The sequence below is a fragment of the Pan troglodytes genome, chromosome 6, assembly GCF_028858775.2.
Source record: "Pan troglodytes isolate AG18354 chromosome 6, NHGRI_mPanTro3-v2.0_pri, whole genome shotgun sequence".
Classification (NCBI taxonomy): Eukaryota; Metazoa; Chordata; class Mammalia; order Primates; family Hominidae; genus Pan; species Pan troglodytes.
In genome coordinates, this window is record NC_072404.2 from 73,441,682 (window position 1) to 73,461,598 (window position 19,917).

General features: G+C 40.1%; 1 protein-coding gene across 1 annotated transcript in view; it reads left to right on the forward strand.

The window, feature by feature from the left end:
- LOC451720 (integrator complex subunit 4-like protein 2) overlaps positions 1-19,917 on the forward strand; it is a 115,775-nt gene that overhangs the window by 46,676 nt on the left and 49,182 nt on the right. Inside the window, 4 exon segments of the mRNA XM_063815929.1 lie at positions 300-457; positions 8,106-8,138; positions 9,383-9,432; positions 13,558-13,678. Coding sequence (XP_063671999.1) covers positions 300-457; positions 8,106-8,138; positions 9,383-9,432; positions 13,558-13,678 — 362 coding nt within the window.

Here is a 19,917-nt window from a genome sequence, read left to right on the forward strand (position 1 = left end):
TCCTTCCTATGGTTGGCCCATTTATTTCAGTTAGCAATAGAAAATATTATACCTTTCTGTTTTTCTCCTGGCGCTGTGGCTGTATTGGGTAGACCATGTTTGCATTTTGTCTCTTTCTCTTTAACTCCCAATTGTTGCTGAGGAAGGGGAGAAATGTTATTTATAGAATCTCCTAGCCTTTTTTCCCCTTTGTTTTGTTTAGCTCACATTTTTAATATGCTTTTATGTGTTTGTGTGTGTGTTACCAAAAGCTGAGCCACCAAACTTAATGACTCTATAATCCCACTGTGTTTGCTTAGTTACCAGGTAGAAAACTGGTGTCATCAGCTGTTTCTCCCAGCATCATACCTCAAGAGGATCCTTCGCAGCAGTTCCTGCAGCAGAGCCTTGAAAGAGTGTATAGTCTTCAGCACTTGGACCCTCAGGGAGCCCAGGAGCTGCTGGAATTCACCATCAGGTAGGGTAATCATCCCTTCATCTGACAGAGTTAGTGCTGTTACACTCAGCTTGACTGTTCTGAATTCTGGTGTTGGTTACTAGGCTTGATATTCTGACTCTATTGGTCTACATTCACACACGGTTTTATGGTCTGTTTATATTTGGATTAGATTGTGGTTTGAACATATTTTTTAAAAGAGCTCTTTATATTCATGACTCGATTAATGATTAGTACACAACAGAAATAGTTACAAAGAACCTGTTTTTAGTTTTTTAATTTTATATATTAGGATGAGTGACCAAAATGCAAAGTAACAGTGGCTAAAACAGGAGCAAAGTTTAATTCTTCCTCATAGGCAGGACAGGGCTGAGATGACCATCAAGGATCTAGGCTTGCCCATTCTTTTTTTTTTTTTTTTTTTTGAGACAGGGTCTCACCCTGTCACCCAGGCTGGAGTGCAGTGGCATAATATCAGCTCACTGCAACTGCAGCCTCCTGGGCTCAAGTGATTCTCCCACTTCAGCCTCCCAAGTAGCTGGGACCACAGGCATCTGCCACCACACCCGGCTAATTTTGGCTTTTTTTTTTTTTTTTTTTTGTGGAGTCGAGGTTTCACCATGGTGGCCAGGCCGGTCTCAAACTCCTGAGCTCAAGTGATCCTCCCGCCTCGGCCTCCCAAGGTGCTGGAATTACAGGCGTGAGCCACTGTGCCCGGCCTAGGCTCATTCTTTCCTGTGTCTTCATCTTCTGCATCAAGCAGCTCTGCTTAACAATTCAGAATCTAACTGTCCCCCCTGTATTCCATCCTGTGGGGAAAAGGAAACAGGAAGAGAAAGGTATCATCTCCACCCTGTGGTTTGTTTAAAGACACTTCCCAAAAGTTGTACACTCTAATTTTACTTGCATTCCATTGACTAGAACTTAAGTCACATGGCCATCTCTCACTTCAAGGAGCGAGGACATGCAGTCTTTATTCTGGGTAACTAATGCCTGGTTTACATGCGATGACTCTAATACTCAGGAAGAATGGGAGAAAGATATTGGGGAACAACCAAAAGGCTCTGCCAGACCTTCCTCAAAATGGCCTGAATGATATGAAAAGAATTTAAACTCATTTGCTTTTAGCAAAAGCAGTATTGTTTGCTCTTAAAAGATTAAAAAATTATGTCTTTTAAGAGCAAACAGTACTGCTTTTGCTAAAAGCAAATGAGTTTAAATTCTTTATTGTTTGCTCTTAAAAGAGAAAAATATTATATAGGCCAGGTGCAGTGGCTCATGCCTGTAATCCCAGCACTTTGGGAGACCGAGGCGGGAGGATCACTTGAGGCTGGGAGTTCAAGACCAGCCCTGCTGAGTGAAACCCCGTCTCTACTAAAAATAGTAGCCTGTAATCCCAGCTACTTGGGAGATCGAGGCATAAGAATCGCTTGAACTCGGGAGGCGGAGCTTGCAGTGAGCCAAGATCACGCCACTGCACTCCAGTCTGGGCAACAGAGTGAGACTCCATCTCAAAAAAAAAAGAGAAAGAAAGAAAAATATTATATTATATCATTTGTATCTTGGTTGAGATCTCTTTCGATCTGCCCGGAAGAGTATTTGGCACCAGCCACATTCAACTAATAATTTTTAGTGGATGATTTCATTCCATACACTAAGAAACAAGCTCTGTGCTAGATACAGATCAGCTAGCTAGGATTCTGCCCTTAGAGAGCCCATGTAGACAAGATGGATATAGACAAAGATTTATGATGGTGGATAACAGCGCTTTGTACTTTGTTCATGCTTTCCTGTCCATTATTGCATCTTAACATGTTATAAAGCCGGCCAACTGAACCATCCTCCAAGTTATGTTTTCCCATTATATTAGGTCATTCATTCACTTAGCAGCATTAACTATTTGTTTATTCTAATAAGCCAGTTGCTGAGGGTAGAGAGAAATAAGAAATGACATTTGTTCTTAAGGTACTCACTGTTTATTACAGGACGCAGAAATCATCAATTTGATAAATGATACAGTGAAGAGAAGCATAGATGCTGTGGAAAAACAGATGAAAGGCCCCGACCCATCACAGTAGTAGTGGTGAGGGATGCTTCACAAAGGAGAAGATCCTTTAGCTAGTATGAAATGATAACTGAGCATGTCAGTTTCGTAGTCCATGTGCAGAAGAGAATTCCAACTTCAGCAGACATTAGAAGAGCTGGGAGACCTGAGGGAGAACAGCCTCCCAGAACTGCAGTGGTGTAGTATAGAGATTGAGTGAATGGAGCTTTGAAGGCAGACTCATTTTGGTTAACGTCTGAGCTAATACAGTCATGCACTGAATAACAACGTTGTGGTGGTCCCATGATTATATTTTTACTGTACCTTTTTTATGTTTAGATACACAGATATTTACCATTGTTTACCATATTTACCAATATTTACCATTGTAACCAGTGTTACAGTTGCCTACAGTCTTTAGTACAGTAACATGCTGTACAGATTTGTAGCCTAGGAGCAACAGACTATCCCATATAGCCTAGGTGTGTAGTAGGCTATACCATTTGGATTTGTGTAAATATACTCTATGACGTTTGTGAGACAAAATCACATAACAGTGTATGTCTCAGAATGTATCTCCATCGTTAAACAACGCATGACTTGTAGTTGTTTGATCTTAGTCAAGGGTTCATTTGCAGAAAACAAAAGAGGCTTTTAACTAATTTAAGCAGAAAGAAATTTATTACAGAATGTTACATGGCTCACAGAGTTGTTGGGAAAGCTAAAGAAACAGACTAGGTGGAATATCCAGGAATGATTTCCAGAGCCACACAATGAGTGGGCCACCAAGGAGGCTGATGTTCCTGCTATTATCAGGAAAGCTGCCTATTGAGTCAGGATGCTACCAATAAAGCTGCTGGCTCCAGAACCGTGTCTTGCATTCTGCCTTTCTTCCGACTTCACATTGTTCCCTATACAAAACTCATGCGAATGTGTTTGATTGACTGATAATAAATCACGTCTGGAACCTAGCTCAAGGGAATCTGAGAAATGCAGTTTTTAACTTTGCAGCTTATGTAGTCCAGGAAGATATAGTAGATGAAGATAGGAATACCACGTGTGAGTGAGCCAAATCCAGTATATGCCGTAAGTACCAACTGCTGTTAGCTCCAGTTTACTCACCTGGGGGACTTGGTGACTTGCTGGGTGCAGGGGTGGGAGTGAGGAACTGAGAGATAAATGGGTGGTCTGATACTCTAGTAATCCAATAAAAAGTTGAGGGTGTCCTGGGCTCTCCTGGGAGTGCCGTGGGCTTGGGCTGGACAGGTCATGGGGAGAATGCTGGGTAGGTGGGTGCAGCTGCAGCCACAGGGGAGCCAGAGTGTGCAGCATGTGTCCAGCGTGAGCCTCCTGAGCTTCCACCTGGGTCACATAGTCTTTGTGCCCCTGGGAAGCCTCTAGAAGCCACACAGAGGCCCATAGCAACTCTCATGCCCTGGAGGGTCTCACCAGCCACTCCAGTGATGGGCCCTCCAGTAGCTCTGGGACCCAAGCAGGGATGATTCACAAAGTCCCTACCAAGCACAGGCCTTCACAGTTCAACAAGAAAATCCTACTGTTGACTGGATTTTTAAAAATCAGTGGAGGAGATCACACTAGAAATGATAGATACTGCAAGAAACAAAGCTTGAGTGAAAGCTTGTTACCGTAATGAATGGACTCACACATATCACTGCTTTGCAGTGATAGCATCAGCCAAAAAGGCTGCAGAACATGAATCATTAACAAGTTGAAATATGTCAAAGATGGCTGTGTGGTGTGAAGAAGCTGCATTAGCTGCACAGGCTAAGCCTAAATGATATTCCAAATGGCAGAGTGTTCACCTGAATACCATCACTGTAATCAGTAACAATAAAAGATAGGGAAAGCTGAATTATTTTTAAGGTTGAAATGATTTTAGCTTGACAGTTTGTTCTCTTGCCACTGTACATTGAATCATATACTTGATATTTATTGTGTGCCTGTGATGTGCCAGTAACAGTACTCTAAACTAGGAGTCACCAAACTACAGCCTGTGGACCAAAGCTGGCCTGTTGCCTGCTTTTGTATGTAAGATCTGATTGAAGCACAGCCACGCTCATTTGTTTAGGTATTGTCTATAGTTGCTTTCATGCTACAATCACAGAGCTGAGTAGTTGCCACAGAGACCATACGGCCTGTAAAACTTAACATATTTACTATTTGACCTTTTACAGAAAAAATTTGCTGACCCTGCTGTAAGTTCTGGGCAGTCCACAGCTCTGTAAGCGGAGATTCCAGTCCTTTCTATACCTCTTGTGAAGCGATTTCTCTTCTCCCTCAACAAAGTGTTTAGTTTTGGAGGCCACTGAATGAGGTTGTTGGCCCTGAGCCCAGTAAAATAAAGTCTACTTCCTGACTCATCCCCACCTAAATAAACATTTAGATTTTGTCCTTGACAGTTTTATCCTGTTGGCACTAAAGCAAGTGCAAAAGGCACAAAAGCTGCCCAATTTGGTGATCAGCTGCAGTGCTGGCTCTTAGAAGGTACTCGCCTTCATGGTCTGGGTTTCCTGAGATGATAGTCTTGCTAGGCAGTGGCCGGCCAGATCACTGTCCTAAGTTTGGGGCTCTGTGTTTCTAGCTTGAGTGTGTATTCAGGAGCACAGGCAGGATGGTGAAAAATCTGGAAAGGGAAGCAGATGGACCATAGCAGTGAGGGCACCTGCGACGCTTTACAACCATCATTGTAGACATGAAGTAATTTGCTAAGAAGAGGCAGAACGAGGATTTGAGTTTAGCTTTGTCAACTCTAAAATCCATATTCTGTGATGTGCAGTGATTTACAGGGGATTCCTGTATCACATGAGATTAGATCAGTTGACCCCTGGGGTTCTCCACAACTTACACTTTCTGAGTTGTTATGGAGTGAAATGTTAGCCTTTCATACGGAAGGTTCTCTGATGAGGACTGGAGCCACGTATTTGTTAGTATGAGTGTAAAACAAATTTCACTGTCATACACAGTGCCCTGTTTTGTAATCCAAACAGCCATTTAACCCAATGAAGATCTCACCTATGAGCCAGATGCTGTGGCTTGCACCTGTAGAACTGTTGTGAAGATTATTGTAATGATATATGGTAAAAGCATTTTGAGAATATCAGTTACATAGATAATAGTTGGACATTTATGGATGTTTGCTTTAAAATTTAAACTAACTGGCCGGGCGCGGTGGCTCACGCCTGTAATCCCAGCACTTTGGGAGGCCGAGGTGGGCGGATCACAAGCTCAGGAGATGGAGACCATCCTGGCTAACACGATGAAACCCCGTCTCTACTAAAAATACAAAAAATTAGCCAGGCATGGTGGCGGGCGCCTGTGGTCCCAGCTACTCGGGAGGCTGAGGCAGGAGAATGGTACGAACCTGGGAGGCAGAGCTTGTGGTGAGCAGAGATCACGCCACTGCACTGCAGCCTGGGCGACAGAGCGAGACTCCATCTCAAAAAAAAAAAAAAAATTTAGACTAACTATGGCTTATTTAACATACTGGACATGCTCTTGACATTTTGTAACTAAATCAAATTTTATAAATGTAATCATGTTTAAACTCACTAGCAGGGTTGAAGGGGATTGTCTTTTAAGGAATGCTGCAGTCATTTGTCTGCTATTTCTCAGTATGAATAGTGACCTCCTGTTTTTCAAAGTTTACATTTTTGTGTTAAGTCCATGAAAGTGCTGTTGCTATACACACTGTTGTTTCAGGAACCATATCACCTTAGAAGTGTTCCATAATAGAGAATTGTTCTTTTGGAGTAAAATAGCTCATTATAACCTGAAACAGAAGGGGCTTCATTTATTAGAGATAGAAAGAAATGTACTACTTTTCTTATGGGAATTCTTTTACACACTAACCATTGAAGAACATGGGATTTTTTAGTTGAATTCTTTAAAATCCTCTTTTTGCTTTGAAACTTTTATTGTCTTTTAGGGAGAGCGCCTATTGTGTAGTATTGGAACTGGTCTAGTAATTAAAGAGTAGAAATACACGTTTGTAATCTGTCATCATCTAGGTGCAGGAATAAAGATGGCGTTTTAGAAGTCACCAAGACTTTGTATTTATTTTGTATTTCCTAACATTCCTTTTTGCTCTACTAAGCTGCTAAGAGACATAATTATAAATTTGATTTTTAGAGATTCTAAGAGATTGAAAAAAATAAACTGCATTTGATTTGCACATCCAGAATCTTTTTGACTATCTTTAATAGTGATTTAAATAATTAATTCAGCCTATTGTGTAAGCTTAAAAAGAATCACTATATGTAAATGTGTTTACACATAGTGGCATAGTGGCATCATATAGATTGCTAATGTGTGTGTTCCTGGGAGGAACTGTTTTGCTCTGCCTGATAGCATCTAAAGAAAAGTGGCCCAGTGTATCCAGTTGTTGTTTTTTTTTTTGGAGATGGAGTCTCCCTCTGTCGTTCAGGCTGGAGTGCAGTGGTGCGATCTCGGTTCACGGCAACCTCTGCCTCCCAGGTTCAAGCAATTCTCCTGCCCCAGCATCCCGAATAGCTGGGACTACAGGCGCACTCCACCAGGCCCGGCTAATTTTTTGTATTTTAGTAGAGATGGGGTTTCACCGTGTTGCCCAGGCTGGTCTCGAACTCCTGAGCTCAGGCAATCCACCCACCTTGGCCTCCTAAAGTGCTAGGATTACAGGTGTGAGCCACCGCGCCTAGTCGTATCTAGTTTTAAATTAGTTTTGGTCTCATCTGTGTTTGATGTAATTAATAAATAAATGAAAAGAGTTTAATAGCAAATAAATAAATGAGATGCAATATGATATGGTTAAAAAAATACTTTTGGAGTCAGAGCTGACTCTGTCTAGTTCATGTCGTTTTGTTGTTTTTTTCTGTGACCTTAGGCAAGCCACTTAAATTCTGATCTTTAGTTTCCTGTTCAGTGAAATAGGATTAATTGCAATTCATATTGTGAGAATTAAGTGAGCTCAAGTAAGGAAACAGCTAGCACAGTACAGTGCACATAGAATGTGCTCAGTGTACCTTTCTCATTAGAGCCCGTAGTCTCCTGATGGATGTCTAGACTGAGGCTTCCTAAGAATTGTGAGCATAAAGTGACAAAGAGAGGAAACACTGGGACACAGGATTTTTCCCAGAGCTAACAAGTTTCCATTTTTGTTTGTACAGAAGTTCAGATTTCTTATGGCTAATTGTGTTGGATTGGGTTACATCTTGTTCTGTGCACTTCAGAACAACTGCTACAATTCTGGGGCAGGGGAATAAAATAACATTTGGAATCAGTTAGTTAATGTACAGTCAGTTGGTCTGTATTCTGTATAATTGTCATAGAAGGCAGAATCTTCCTGGAGAGGAAACACAAATGCTTCTGAAGTAGAATACTTCAGGGCTGTCTCTTGCAAGAGAAAAATCAGAGAAGTGAAAGGAAGAGACCATCTGGCCACCAAACTCATACTTCACAGTTGGGCTTAGCTAGTCTATGGTCTTGGCTTTCATTGTGCTGGGTTCCCATGCTTTGGGTAGGCCTTCCAGGACCAGTTCAAGCAACCCAAATGAATAAGAAGTGATGTCTATCATACATTAATTCTTCAATCACTTTGAGAGTAATTTACTCTTTGCCCCTTTGTAGGCATCTCCTTCTTGATGTCAAAGTCCCCAGGAGGCATCATTAACTATCATAACGTTACCCACCAAGCATGAGATGGGAGGAAGTGGCATAGTCCAGTGGACAGTTTTTTCCAGGCTACTGTGAAACCTGATGTGTTATGCCGGCTCTGAAACAGACAGCTTCCCAAGTGACTCAGACCTTAAGGTTTCCCACAGTTTCCATTTCTATTCAGAATTTGATGTTGCTATTAAAAAGTAATGAGGCAGCTTTCTAGAATGCTGAGATGGTTAGGTAATACACAAACACACACACACTCACATTCCTCCCCTAAAAAAGAAGAAAGCAAAGAAAACCAGTACTTTTTGTAAATGCATGGCATATCTCAAAATTCAAAAGAAACTGGTAATAGTAGTTGCCTCTGGGAAGGTATACAGGGTGGCAGGGCTACAGGGCACAGGCGTAGGAAGGGGGACTAATTTAATTTAATTTAATTTAATTGTATATCCTTTGAATGCTATACCTTAAGTATGTATTAACTATTCAAAAAAACTAAATTTTTTTTTAAAGAACATCTGTTCTTTAAAGTCGTAGAACATTCTCATCACTCCAAGAAGTTCCTTCATGCCCCTTTGCAGAGTTGTTTGGCTTTTCCAAGCCTCTGTGAAACCCCAGGAATTCAAGGAGGCCATGGAGAAGAATCCACTTTTCTATAGTAGCAAAATATGGTGAGGAAAGAGAAGTGATTACTCCTAAAAAGAACACATAATTGTTGGTTATTCAATGACAAGGAGTGACAGTGTAGGTAAGGGGCCCAGAGCCAGAACCCAAGGCAAGTGTGTTTAATAACAGGAAAAAAGCTAAATAAATTTTGGTACAGCTACCTAGCAGTATATTCTGCAGTCAGTAATTCTTTATGAAGAATTATACAACAACATGACAAAATACTTAGGGTGTAATGTTATGTACCGAAAAGAAGGGGAGCCAATCATAATCCCAAAAGATAGTCCAGAACATCATAGTCCTAAACTGTTTAAATTCCAAAAGACTAAAATCCCTAAAGTCTAAAATCCCAAAACCACAGCCCAGAAAATATCAAAATCCCCAAAATATAATTATGGAAGAAATAATTTAAAAAATTTAAAGATATTTATTTTTTAAAGGGGAACTTATTTGAGAAACATAAAAACACAACAGAATACTTTATACACCACTTAATATAATAAAACAGACAATAATAACATACATTTTTGCAAGCATAAACACTCAGGTTACTAATAACATTTGGGTGGGTCTAACAGTTATGAGCAGATGAGCCATATTTATAAAGAAATTGGTCATAAAGGGAAAGGTATAAATGCATATCACTTTGGTTGTTAATTGTGTATACCCAGCTTTTTAACTCTGGTCATCTGAAATACTGTGCCCAACAACCTCAAGTCTTTTGATGAGATTGATGGAAACTGTGCTGGGTCACCACTGCATATGCAGTCACCCAAAGAGCTGAGATCTCAAGAAATTTTATCTTTCACAAATGCAGATGTACGAAAAGGATATCTCATTTATCGAGGAAGTTTCAACATTTTATGTACACACTCAATGCTTATACACAAAGTCAGTATTGTGATAATGCACTTTCATGGAGTCAGATTTCTGATATCCAAGCAGCAGAACCCAGAGAGTCTGTTTTGCTATTTTGCGTTTTTTTTTTTTTGTTTTTTTTTTGTTTTGTTTTGTTTTTTTTTGAGACAGAGTCTCAGCTTATCACCCAGGCTGAATACAGTGGCGTGATCTCGGCTCACTGCTGCGACCTCTGCCTCTTGGGTTCAAGCAATTCTCCTGTCTCAGCCTCCCAAGTAGCTGGGATTACAGGTGTGCACCACCATGCCTGGCTAATTTTTGTATTTTTAGCAGAGACAGGGTTTTGCCATGTTGGTCAGGCTGGTCTCGAACTCCTGACCTCAGGTCATCCACCCACCTCGACCTTCCAAAGTGCTAGGATTACAGGCATGAGCCACCGCTCCCAGCCCATTTTGTCTTAAGTATTTGTTCTCTCCTGGCCACTGGCTGATTGGATGGTGCCCGCCAACATTGAGGGCAGATAGTCTCCACCTAGTACACTCAGATTTATACACTAATCTCTTCTGGAAACACTCTCATAGACACACCCTCAATGTGTAAAACAAAATAATGTTTTACCAGGTTTCTGATATTCCTTAATCTGGTCAGGCTGATACCTAAAATTAGGTCCACAAGTCCACCCCTTGTCAGCTTGGCACTCATACGCATCTCCTAAAGCCATATTTAATTTCCAAATAAAGACAATAACATGGTAATAGTTGTGCCTAACATGATACAACTAACATGATGCAACTATCCTGCATGCAACCCAAAACACACTAATCACTTCCCCAGAATTTGGATGTCAGGATTTCAACATTTGTGATTGTATGTTTTGGGATTATGATCTAATCCCCAAACTTAATTCTGCTTTCTGACTACAACTGTCAAAAAACATGCATACAAGAAATGATTAGAAGTAAATATTCCAGAAATTCCTATAGTTTATCTGTAGTTTAGACCTACCACTGTTTGATAGCCACCAGATACATGGGACTCTTGAGCACTTGAAAAGTTGTTAGTCCAAACTGAGATGTGTTATTAAGTGCAAAATACACACTGGATTTCTCAGACTTAGTATGAAAAGAAAATGTAAACTATCTAATTAATAATTTAAAAAATACTGCGTGGTGAAATGTTAATATCTTAGATATACTGGGTTAAATCAACTTTTTTAAAAAATTAACTTAGTCTTTGTATCTTCAAAATTAACTTACATCTTTGTAATTTAAAAACTGTGGCTATGAGAGTATTTAAAATTATATATAGCTCATGTTATATTTCTATTGGACAGTGTTAGTCTAGGTTTTCTGTAATGTCATTTGATTACATCCGTAATTCAGAAGGACTGAGAAAATAAGAGGCTGTCACAGAAGTTTGTGCAAGAGATGAGGTCATGTGGATGGATAGGTGAGAGAGATGGAAGGTAAAATCGTGGCTCTTAGTGGTGGTTTTGAATGTAGAAGATTGAAAGAGGGAGAAATCTAGGAAAGCTGCTTGATTTCTAGTTGAATATGTTGGTAAAGTGGTTGGGGCTTATAACATAATGAGCATAGGGGAAAAGAAAAAAGAACCACAGTCAAGGAAGAAGTATCTAGGTGGCTTGGGTTAGTCCAGTGGCTCTGGGAACAAGGAGTGCCTAGAGCCCGGAAGCTGGCTTGCCTGCGCATTCTGGTGAAGGTTTCATGGTTCCTGTCCTCTGCTTCCAGAAGCACTGATCTGGGACGCAGAGCCTTTGGGCCAAGAATTGGATCAAATGGGTGGGAATTCATTTAGCCCAAACCATTGGTCTCATCTTTCTCCATAATAGATACAGCTTATTGGGTTAAAAGAATAAGATTAATTGAGAAGTCCTGTTCATGGTAGACTTTCAAAGGAAAACAAAAATGTAAATTCCAAATGATATGCCAGTCTTTGTGACGTTGGTATTCTGTTCCCTCCTGATTTGTCTGTGTAGGCCTTGCAGGAAAAGTCGTGGAATGTAGCTGCCCCTTCGTATTTGAAGCAGAGTGATTTGGCCTCAGCAGCAGCGAAACAGGTAAGCTTATTCAGACCTTCCCTTCAAATAGGTCTCTGTCCAGGAATTGTCTGGTCCAAGGCGGAGCCAGAGGCCTTCCTGTAGCTCTGTACCTCTGCTGTGGCCTCCCTAATTTTAGGCTATGACAGAAGTTAGTGATATGAGAAGGAGCATAACTAGGGGACGCAGCACTTACTGTGGACTCAGGGGACCTGGGTCCTAGTCCCAGGTCTTCCTCTGATTTGCTGAGTGATATTGAGCAAGTTACTTAAATTCCCTGGATTTTTTCTCTTCTATAAAATGTGGCAGTTGGGCCGGGTGCGGTGGCTCACACCTGTAATCCCAGCACTTTGGGAGGCTGAGATGGGCGCATCACTTAAGGTTAGGAGTTTGAGACCAGCCTGGCCAACATGGTGAAACGCTGTCGCTACTGTCATGAATCTTTCATCTGAAAATGTAGCCCAACTCAGTTAAGGTTGTTTATATCTTTAGCCTGTACCATCTCTTCAACGTTAAAAGGTCCTGGGTAGTTCATTAAGTAGGCTTTAATTTTATTTGTCTCTAGTTTATTTCTTTTTAGCTTTGAGCCGTTCCCCTTTGCACCTAAGTATTGAGACTTGGTGATCTCTTGCAGGTCAAGTCTTCCAGATAGGGAGTCTGTAAATGACCCAGGAGGAAGCTAATGATGGTGACTGTTATTGTTACATTACAGTTCACTAAATGATTTCAAGTCTATTAGCTTAATTAACCCTCATAATAATCCCATTAGATAGGAATAAGTATTAAGTCTATTTTAGAGATGAGGCAGTTAAGGCTCAGCAAGGTTAAATTCATAGAGCTATAGGTAATACAGTCAGGACTTGAGACCAGATCCTCTGATACCCAGAATCTGTTTTCTACTACAGTGCTGAACTCTTGTCTGATCCAGACTCTTTCTCAGACCTGGTATGTGGCTTATTGTAGAAGAGTAGCATTTAATGACTAGAACCCGATAGTTGAGCCACATTGGAAGGATGGGACCAGGGAGCAATAATTTGGAAGGAAAAGAGGAAAGGAATTACCATTGCTGTATACCAGATACTGTGATAAACACATTGCATGCTCCATTTGATACTTGAAACTTCATGATATTGGTACTGTTTCTTCCCTGTTTACAGAAAGGGATTGAGACACTCATGTAATTTAACTTGTCTTATTGCCAATTGTAAGAGAGTCTGGAGTCGTTTCCGTGACCCTAGAGTGTTCACTGGGAGGCAAGCACAGAAGAAAAAGAGAAGCATCATTTTGATGAAAATCGCTTATTTGGATGGAACCAAGCAAGATCGGGGACTTGATCTGGGGTCATAGACAATGGTTTCTTGCACTTATTTCCATCCCAAACTCCCTCAGACCAGGCCCATGGAACAGTCTGTCAGGATAACTAACATATGGTTAATAGTTCCTGATGCTTAATTCTTGAGGACTTTGTGGGGATTGGGTTTCCATACATAATATATATTAATTTGTTCCCACAGCAGAGTGGGCTTCATTTAGGGTAAGAAGCAGTGCTTTCAGTGCTTTGCAGTTTGCTTAGTGATTAAACTTTCTTATCTTCACATCATCAACTAAGATGATTTTATTACCAGGTCAGTCTTCTTTTTAAATAGGCAAAATAATTTATTCTCTTTTTACAAGGCATACTATACTAATTTCTTTCCACACTTAAAAGCATAGGGATGTAAAATCTCAGTGAAGAGTTTCACCTAAGGTCATTTAACAGTAGAATTCTATGCTGCTCTCAAGTAAGACTATGATATTTTTATTGATTGTTAATTATCTTTTCTTTATCGATTATGGAAGAGACCTACAAAATGGAATTCATGTAGAGTGGTGTGGAGAATAAGCAGGTGGTGATTATACATCACATGAGGCTGCAGGCCAAAGCGTTGCAACTTATAATAACAGCACGAACTACACGAGGGTAAGATGTGGGGTTGGCCAAAATATGTGGCATGTTCCTTTCAAAGATACTTCGAATGCATTCAGACATCACACGAAAGTTAATGATAAGTAAAATGAAATTTAGGAAAGACTAGCTAAGGAATGTGTGATCTATTCATTTTTTTCAGATATTACAAATTCTGTTGTTGGATCAGATTAGACCCTTGGAAATCCAATTGTGCGTCTCCCTTGCTAAAAACCCTCTGGTGACTCTCCATTACATAGAGCACAACACTGGACTTTATCTGGCAATAAGGACATTCTGTATCCTCCTACTTGATAGATTTCCTCAAGAGTTTAGTGCCAGGGACCACTTTTTCTGTTCTGAAGGGACTAATAAGCTTTTTCTCAGGCAATAAGGATAAATTAAGAGGATGTACTGGGAAGTCAGACTACTTTGTTCAAATCTTGTCTTTTCTACTTACTAGTTGTTTGGTTATGAACCTTTCTGTACCTTGTTTCCCTGTACAAAATGAAAATGAAGACAGCATCTACCTCATGGCATTTCTATGAAGAATAAATGAGATAATAAAATATAAAAACACTTAGCATGGTACTTGATACGTAATAAGAGCTCAGTGTAATTATAGCTGTAAGACTTTCAGATAACTGGAATTGCCACATTTCATTGATTCCAAGATACACATTTTTTATTATTGTAACTTCTCTGAAATCAGATATTTTGATGGTGTCCCATAGTGTTTTTTGTTTCTTACTATTTCATAAAATAAAGGTGCATCTTAAGAATGATGGCATCATAGATTTGATACAAAAAAGTACTTAGGTGACTCATTGCCAGCTCACAGACATGTTTGATGCTCAGTCCAGCTGCTATGTCAAAAAAAAAAGTGGCATAGAGATAGAAATATGAATGTTTAAACACAGAAACATACTAGGTCAGAAATAACATCCTGAAAAATAAAATATTTTATTTCTTCACTTATCTTGATAGTGACCTCATAAAGTCAAAGAATCATTTAATCGTAAAGATATTCATATGTGGCCGGGTGCGGTGGCTCACACCTGTAATCCCAGCACTTTGGGAGGCCAAGGTGGGCAGATCACGAGGTCAGGAGATCAAGAACATCCTAGCTAACATGGTGAAACCCTGTCTCTACTAAAAATACATAAAATTAGCTGGGCGTGGTGGCATGCACCAGTAGTCCCAGCTACTCGGGAGGCTGAGGCAGGAGAATCTCTAGAACCCGGGAGACGGAGGTTGCAGTGAGCCGAAATCACATCACTGCACTCCAGCCTGGGCAACAGAGCAAGACTCCATCTTTATTAAAAAAAAAAAAAAGATATTCATATATTCATTTAACAAATGTTTAATCCCTACTATGTGCCAGTTATAGCTGAAAAAACAAAAGTGCTTGTGATGGCATCTATACTGTTTTTTAAAAAAGATTTTTTTTAGTTTATATATAATTGTTACAAAAATTAAAATATTACAGGGTAAGTGAAGGTTCTCTGGTAATCTACCACTTCGAAAACAGCTGCCAACATTTCATGTGTATACTTCCAGATTTTCCCAAACCATATAAACATAGGTTATAAAGATGTGTACAATAACATACAGGGGATCATACCATACTTTGCTGTTCTGCCTCCTATTCCTTTCACCCAACATTATAATATGCTTATCTTGTCGTGTCATTATATAAAGATACTAATGTTTTTAGGTCTTTACTCATGCTATAATATTTTATATTTTTCTTTTTTTTTTTCTTTTAGACAAAGTCTCGCTCTGTCGCCCAGGCTGGAGTGCAGTGGTCCAATCTCAGCTCACTGCAACCTCTGCCTCCTGGGTTCAAGCGATTCTCCTGCCTCAGCCTCCCAAGTAGCTGGGATTACAGGCATGCAACACCATGCCCAGCTAATTTTGTATTTTCAGTAGAGACGGGTTTCACCATGTTAGCCAGGCTGGTCTCGAACTCCTGAACTCAGGTGATCCACCCGACTCGGCCTCCCAAAGTGCTGGGATTACAGGCGTGAGCCACCGAGCCCAGGCTATATTTTTCATTTGTATGCATTCCTGTTTTTTTCTTTTTTTTCTTTCTTGAGTTTTGCTAGATTGTTTTCTTTTGTCCTCCAGGGGTTTGAAAGTTATGCACCATAATTCTAAACACTTCAAGTGAGAGGCAGTAGAACATACTGGTTAAGAGGGCTGTGGTGCCACACTGCTTGGGTTCACATCTTGACTTTACCATTTGCAAACTGAGTAACCCTTGGACAAGTTACTTAACACTTCTTGGCCTCAGTTTGTTCCCATAAGTTAAACTGAGATAATAGTAGTACCTATCTCTTCCTCACAGGGTTATTGTAAGGGTTATTGAATTATTATATGCAAAACCATTTATTTATTTTATTTATTTGTGAGACAGAGTCTTGCTCTATCACCCAGGCTGGAGTGCAGTGGCGCGATCTCAACTCACTGCAACCTCTGGTTCCCGGGTCCAAGCAACTCTCATGCCTCAGCCTCCCAAGTAGCTGGGACTACAGGCACATGTCACCACACTCAGCTAATTTTTTTATTTTTAGGAGCGATGGGGTTTCACCATGTTGGCCATGCTGGTCTCAAACTCCTGGCCTCAAGTGATCCACCTGCCTTGGCCTCCCAAAGTGCTGGGATTCCAGGCGTGAGCTACTGTGCCTGGCTGGATTATTATATGCAAAGCCTTTAAAATAGTGTCTGTCACATCCATTATAAATACTTGATACATGTTAACTAATATTAGTTTTAGTAATACTGTTATTACTTATATTTTTAATGAACATATTGAACTTATATTTATCAGCATAAAAAGTTAAACAGAATTTATGGTCACCTCTCTGAGATCAAGATGATCTAAGATGAAGATGAAGATTTTAGTATGTTTTGTCTGTCTCTTACTGCTTAAGTAATTTGGGCCAGTTGGCCGGGCGCAGTGGCTCACGCCTGTAATCCCATCACTTTGGGAGGCCAAGACAGGTGGATCACGAGGTCAGGAGTTCAAGACCAGCCTGGCCAAGATGGTGAAACCCCATCTCTACTAAAAATACAAAAAATTAGCCAGGCGTGGTGGTGGGCGTCTGTAATCCCAGCTACTCGGGAGGTTGAGGCAGAAAATTGCTTGAACCCAGGAGGCGGAGGTTGCAGCAAGCCGAAATCGTGCCACTGCACTCCAGCCTGGGTGACAGAGTGAGACTCCATCTCAAATAATAATAATAATAATAATAATAATAATTCAGGCCAGTTAAGGTCTCTTACTGAGCAAAAAATAATAATAGCAATTTGGGCTAGATGCAGTGGCTCATGCCTGTAATCCCAGACTTTAGGAGGCGAAAGCAGGAGGATTGCTTGAGCCCAGCCAGGAGTTTGACCCCATCCTAAGCAACATAGTGAGACCCTGTCTCTAAAAAATAAAAATCAAAAATTAGCTGGACATGGGTGGTGTGCACCTGTGGTCCTAGTTACTTGGGAGGCTGAGGTGGGAGGATCCCTTGAGCCCAGGAGTTCGAGGCTGCAATGAGCTATGATCATGCCATTGCACTCCAACTTGGGCAACAGAACAAGACCCTATGTCTTAAAAATAATAACAATAATATGGCTGGGTGCGGTGGCTAACGCCTGTAACCCCAGCACTTTGGGAGGCTGAATCGGGTGGATCACGAGGTCAGGAGATCGAGACCATCCTGGCTAACATGGTGAAACCCCGGCTCTACTAAAAATAAAAAAAAAAATTAGCCAGGCGTGGTGGCAGGTGCCTGTAATCCCAGCTATTCGGGAGGCTGAGGCAGGAGAATGGCATGAACCCAGGAGGTGGAGCTCGCAGTGAGCTGAGATCCCACCACTGCACTCCAGCCTGGGTGAGAGTGAGACTCCGTCTCAAAAAAAAAAATAATAATAATAATAATAATAACTTGGAGGTTTGTTTCAGCTGATTATGTTTTTATAATGTAGCTTATATTAATTTTTATGTTTATAAATATAATCTTTTAAAGTTATAAGTACATAATCCTTGTATATCCTTGTTTATTTTTATTTTTAATTTTTTTATAAAATATTTTTTATTTTTAAAAATAATAGAAACATGGTTTCACTGTGTTGCCCAGGCCAGTCTTGAACTCCTGAACTCAAAGTATCCTCCCACCTCGGCCTCCCAAAGTGCTAGGATTACAGACGTGAGCCACCACTTATAATCTTTATAAGTTTAGCTCCAACTTTGCCACCACTGTTCTCTGTCGCCTTTTAAATTCCTTTGCTCTCATACATAAATGGAATTCTTTTCCAATATTTCCATATTGCTATGGTGCCTTTATTTATTTATTTTATTGGGCAACCCCCGCCAAACCAGAATAGGTTCATAGAGACTCTCTGCCTTTGCTATGTTCCCTTTTAGTATTTAATGTTACAGTTGAATGTTTTATGTCAGTCTGGTTCTCTTCCCTACAGCTTATTTTTCATGCTCAAACCTTTAAAATTTTCTTTCTTTCTTTAATTTCACCAGGATATATCTAGGTATGTGTTTTCTTTCAATATTCTTGCTGATCTTCGGTGGGAGTTTGAAGTATCAGCTGTTTTTAGCTCAGGGATTTTTTTTTCTCCATTATTTCTTTACTTCTTCTATACACTCTAGTCTGTCATACTAAATGTTGGATTTTCTGGATCTATTTTTCCTATACATACTTTTCTTTTGTAATTTCAATTTCTTTGTTTTTCTATTCTATATTCTGAGTAAATTCTTTTTTTTTTTTTTTTTTTTTTTTTTTTGAGACGGAGTTTTGCTGTTGATGCCCAGGCTGGAGTGTAATGGCACAATCTCAACAATCTCAGCTCCCTGCAACCTCCACCTCCCGGGTTCAAGCGATTCTCCTGCCTCAGCCTCCCAAGTACCTGGGATTACAGGCATGCGCCACTGCACCCGGCTAATTTTGTATTTTTAGTAGAGACAGGGTTTCTCCATGTTTGGTCAGGCTGGTCTTGAACTTCTGATCTCGGGTGATCCGCCTGCCTCAGCCTCCCAAAGTGTTGGAATTACAAGCATGAGCCACTGTGCCTGGCCAGTAAATTCTTTAATGTGCTCTTTTTAGTTTATCATTTCAGTTTACATTGTTGTTGATTCCGCTGTTCTTAACTGTTGAGTTTGATTTCATTATTATGTGTTTTATTTCCAAGTGTGCTTCTCTACTATTTTTTTCCTTTTTTTTCTGCTGTATAGTTTCTCTTCTTGTCATCTGCTGTTTCTGTAGCAGTTTCTCTTGCTTTGTCAATGTAATATCCTTTTAAATCCCTGTTAACTCTCACTGAGGTTGTTGATTAGAATTTTTTTTAAAGTTTTCTGTGCTTTCTTGCCTTGACTTAACTCTTTTTGAGGACTGCTTGGTCTCCTTTACAGCTCCTGATTGTCATTTATAACACCTAGTCATTTTCCATTGTCTTTGCCTACTTACAGTGAAAGTCTAGACTAGTTTAAATTGGTAATTTGTATTCTTTAATGATTGTTAGCCCCCGAGTGAGCCTCACTTTCATAGCTTTCCTTCCCTCACACCAAAGGAAAAGTAGGAGATCTTAGTATTAGAGGCCTACTTCATGTATATGGCCTGTTGATGAGGATGCCTGCTCTTTTTTGACGTCTGGGGAGAGTTCCCAAATCTTTTTGTATTTTACTTCCTGGAGTCTCTCCAAGATGATTCTCTATATAATCAGGCAAACAAATGAGGAAATGTCACTGCTTGGCCAAATTGCTTTCCTTTGTGCCCTTGCTTGGCTGGAATTCTCCCTTCTAGCCCTCTCACTCCTTGTGGTGTTTGGTGGGTAACCTCACTATGAAATTTCACTTCCATTTCTGGTAGAAGATTAGTTTAAAAACTTTCAAGTGCTACTTTTTTTTTTTTTTTTTTTTCAGGAAAAGAATTAGAATGAATGTTGCTTCCAGAGTAGGTTTCCATTTGCCATCTACCCCCGGCCCCATTTTTTGTTCATTCAGCAAATACTTATTGAATGCTGCCTGTGCTAGGAAACATATGATGAAGAATTCAAAGTCTACTCGTGGAGACTATATTTTAATAAAAAGACATCATTTTAATAAAAAGACTTTGACATCATTCTCTTACATATTTTTACATAAGGAAAGAGTATTTGTTTTATCTTGGTGGGAAATTTTATTCCTCCAATGAATAATATATTAAAGAAAACAAGTGGGAAATTTCACGCAGAAATTACATACAAGAAATAGG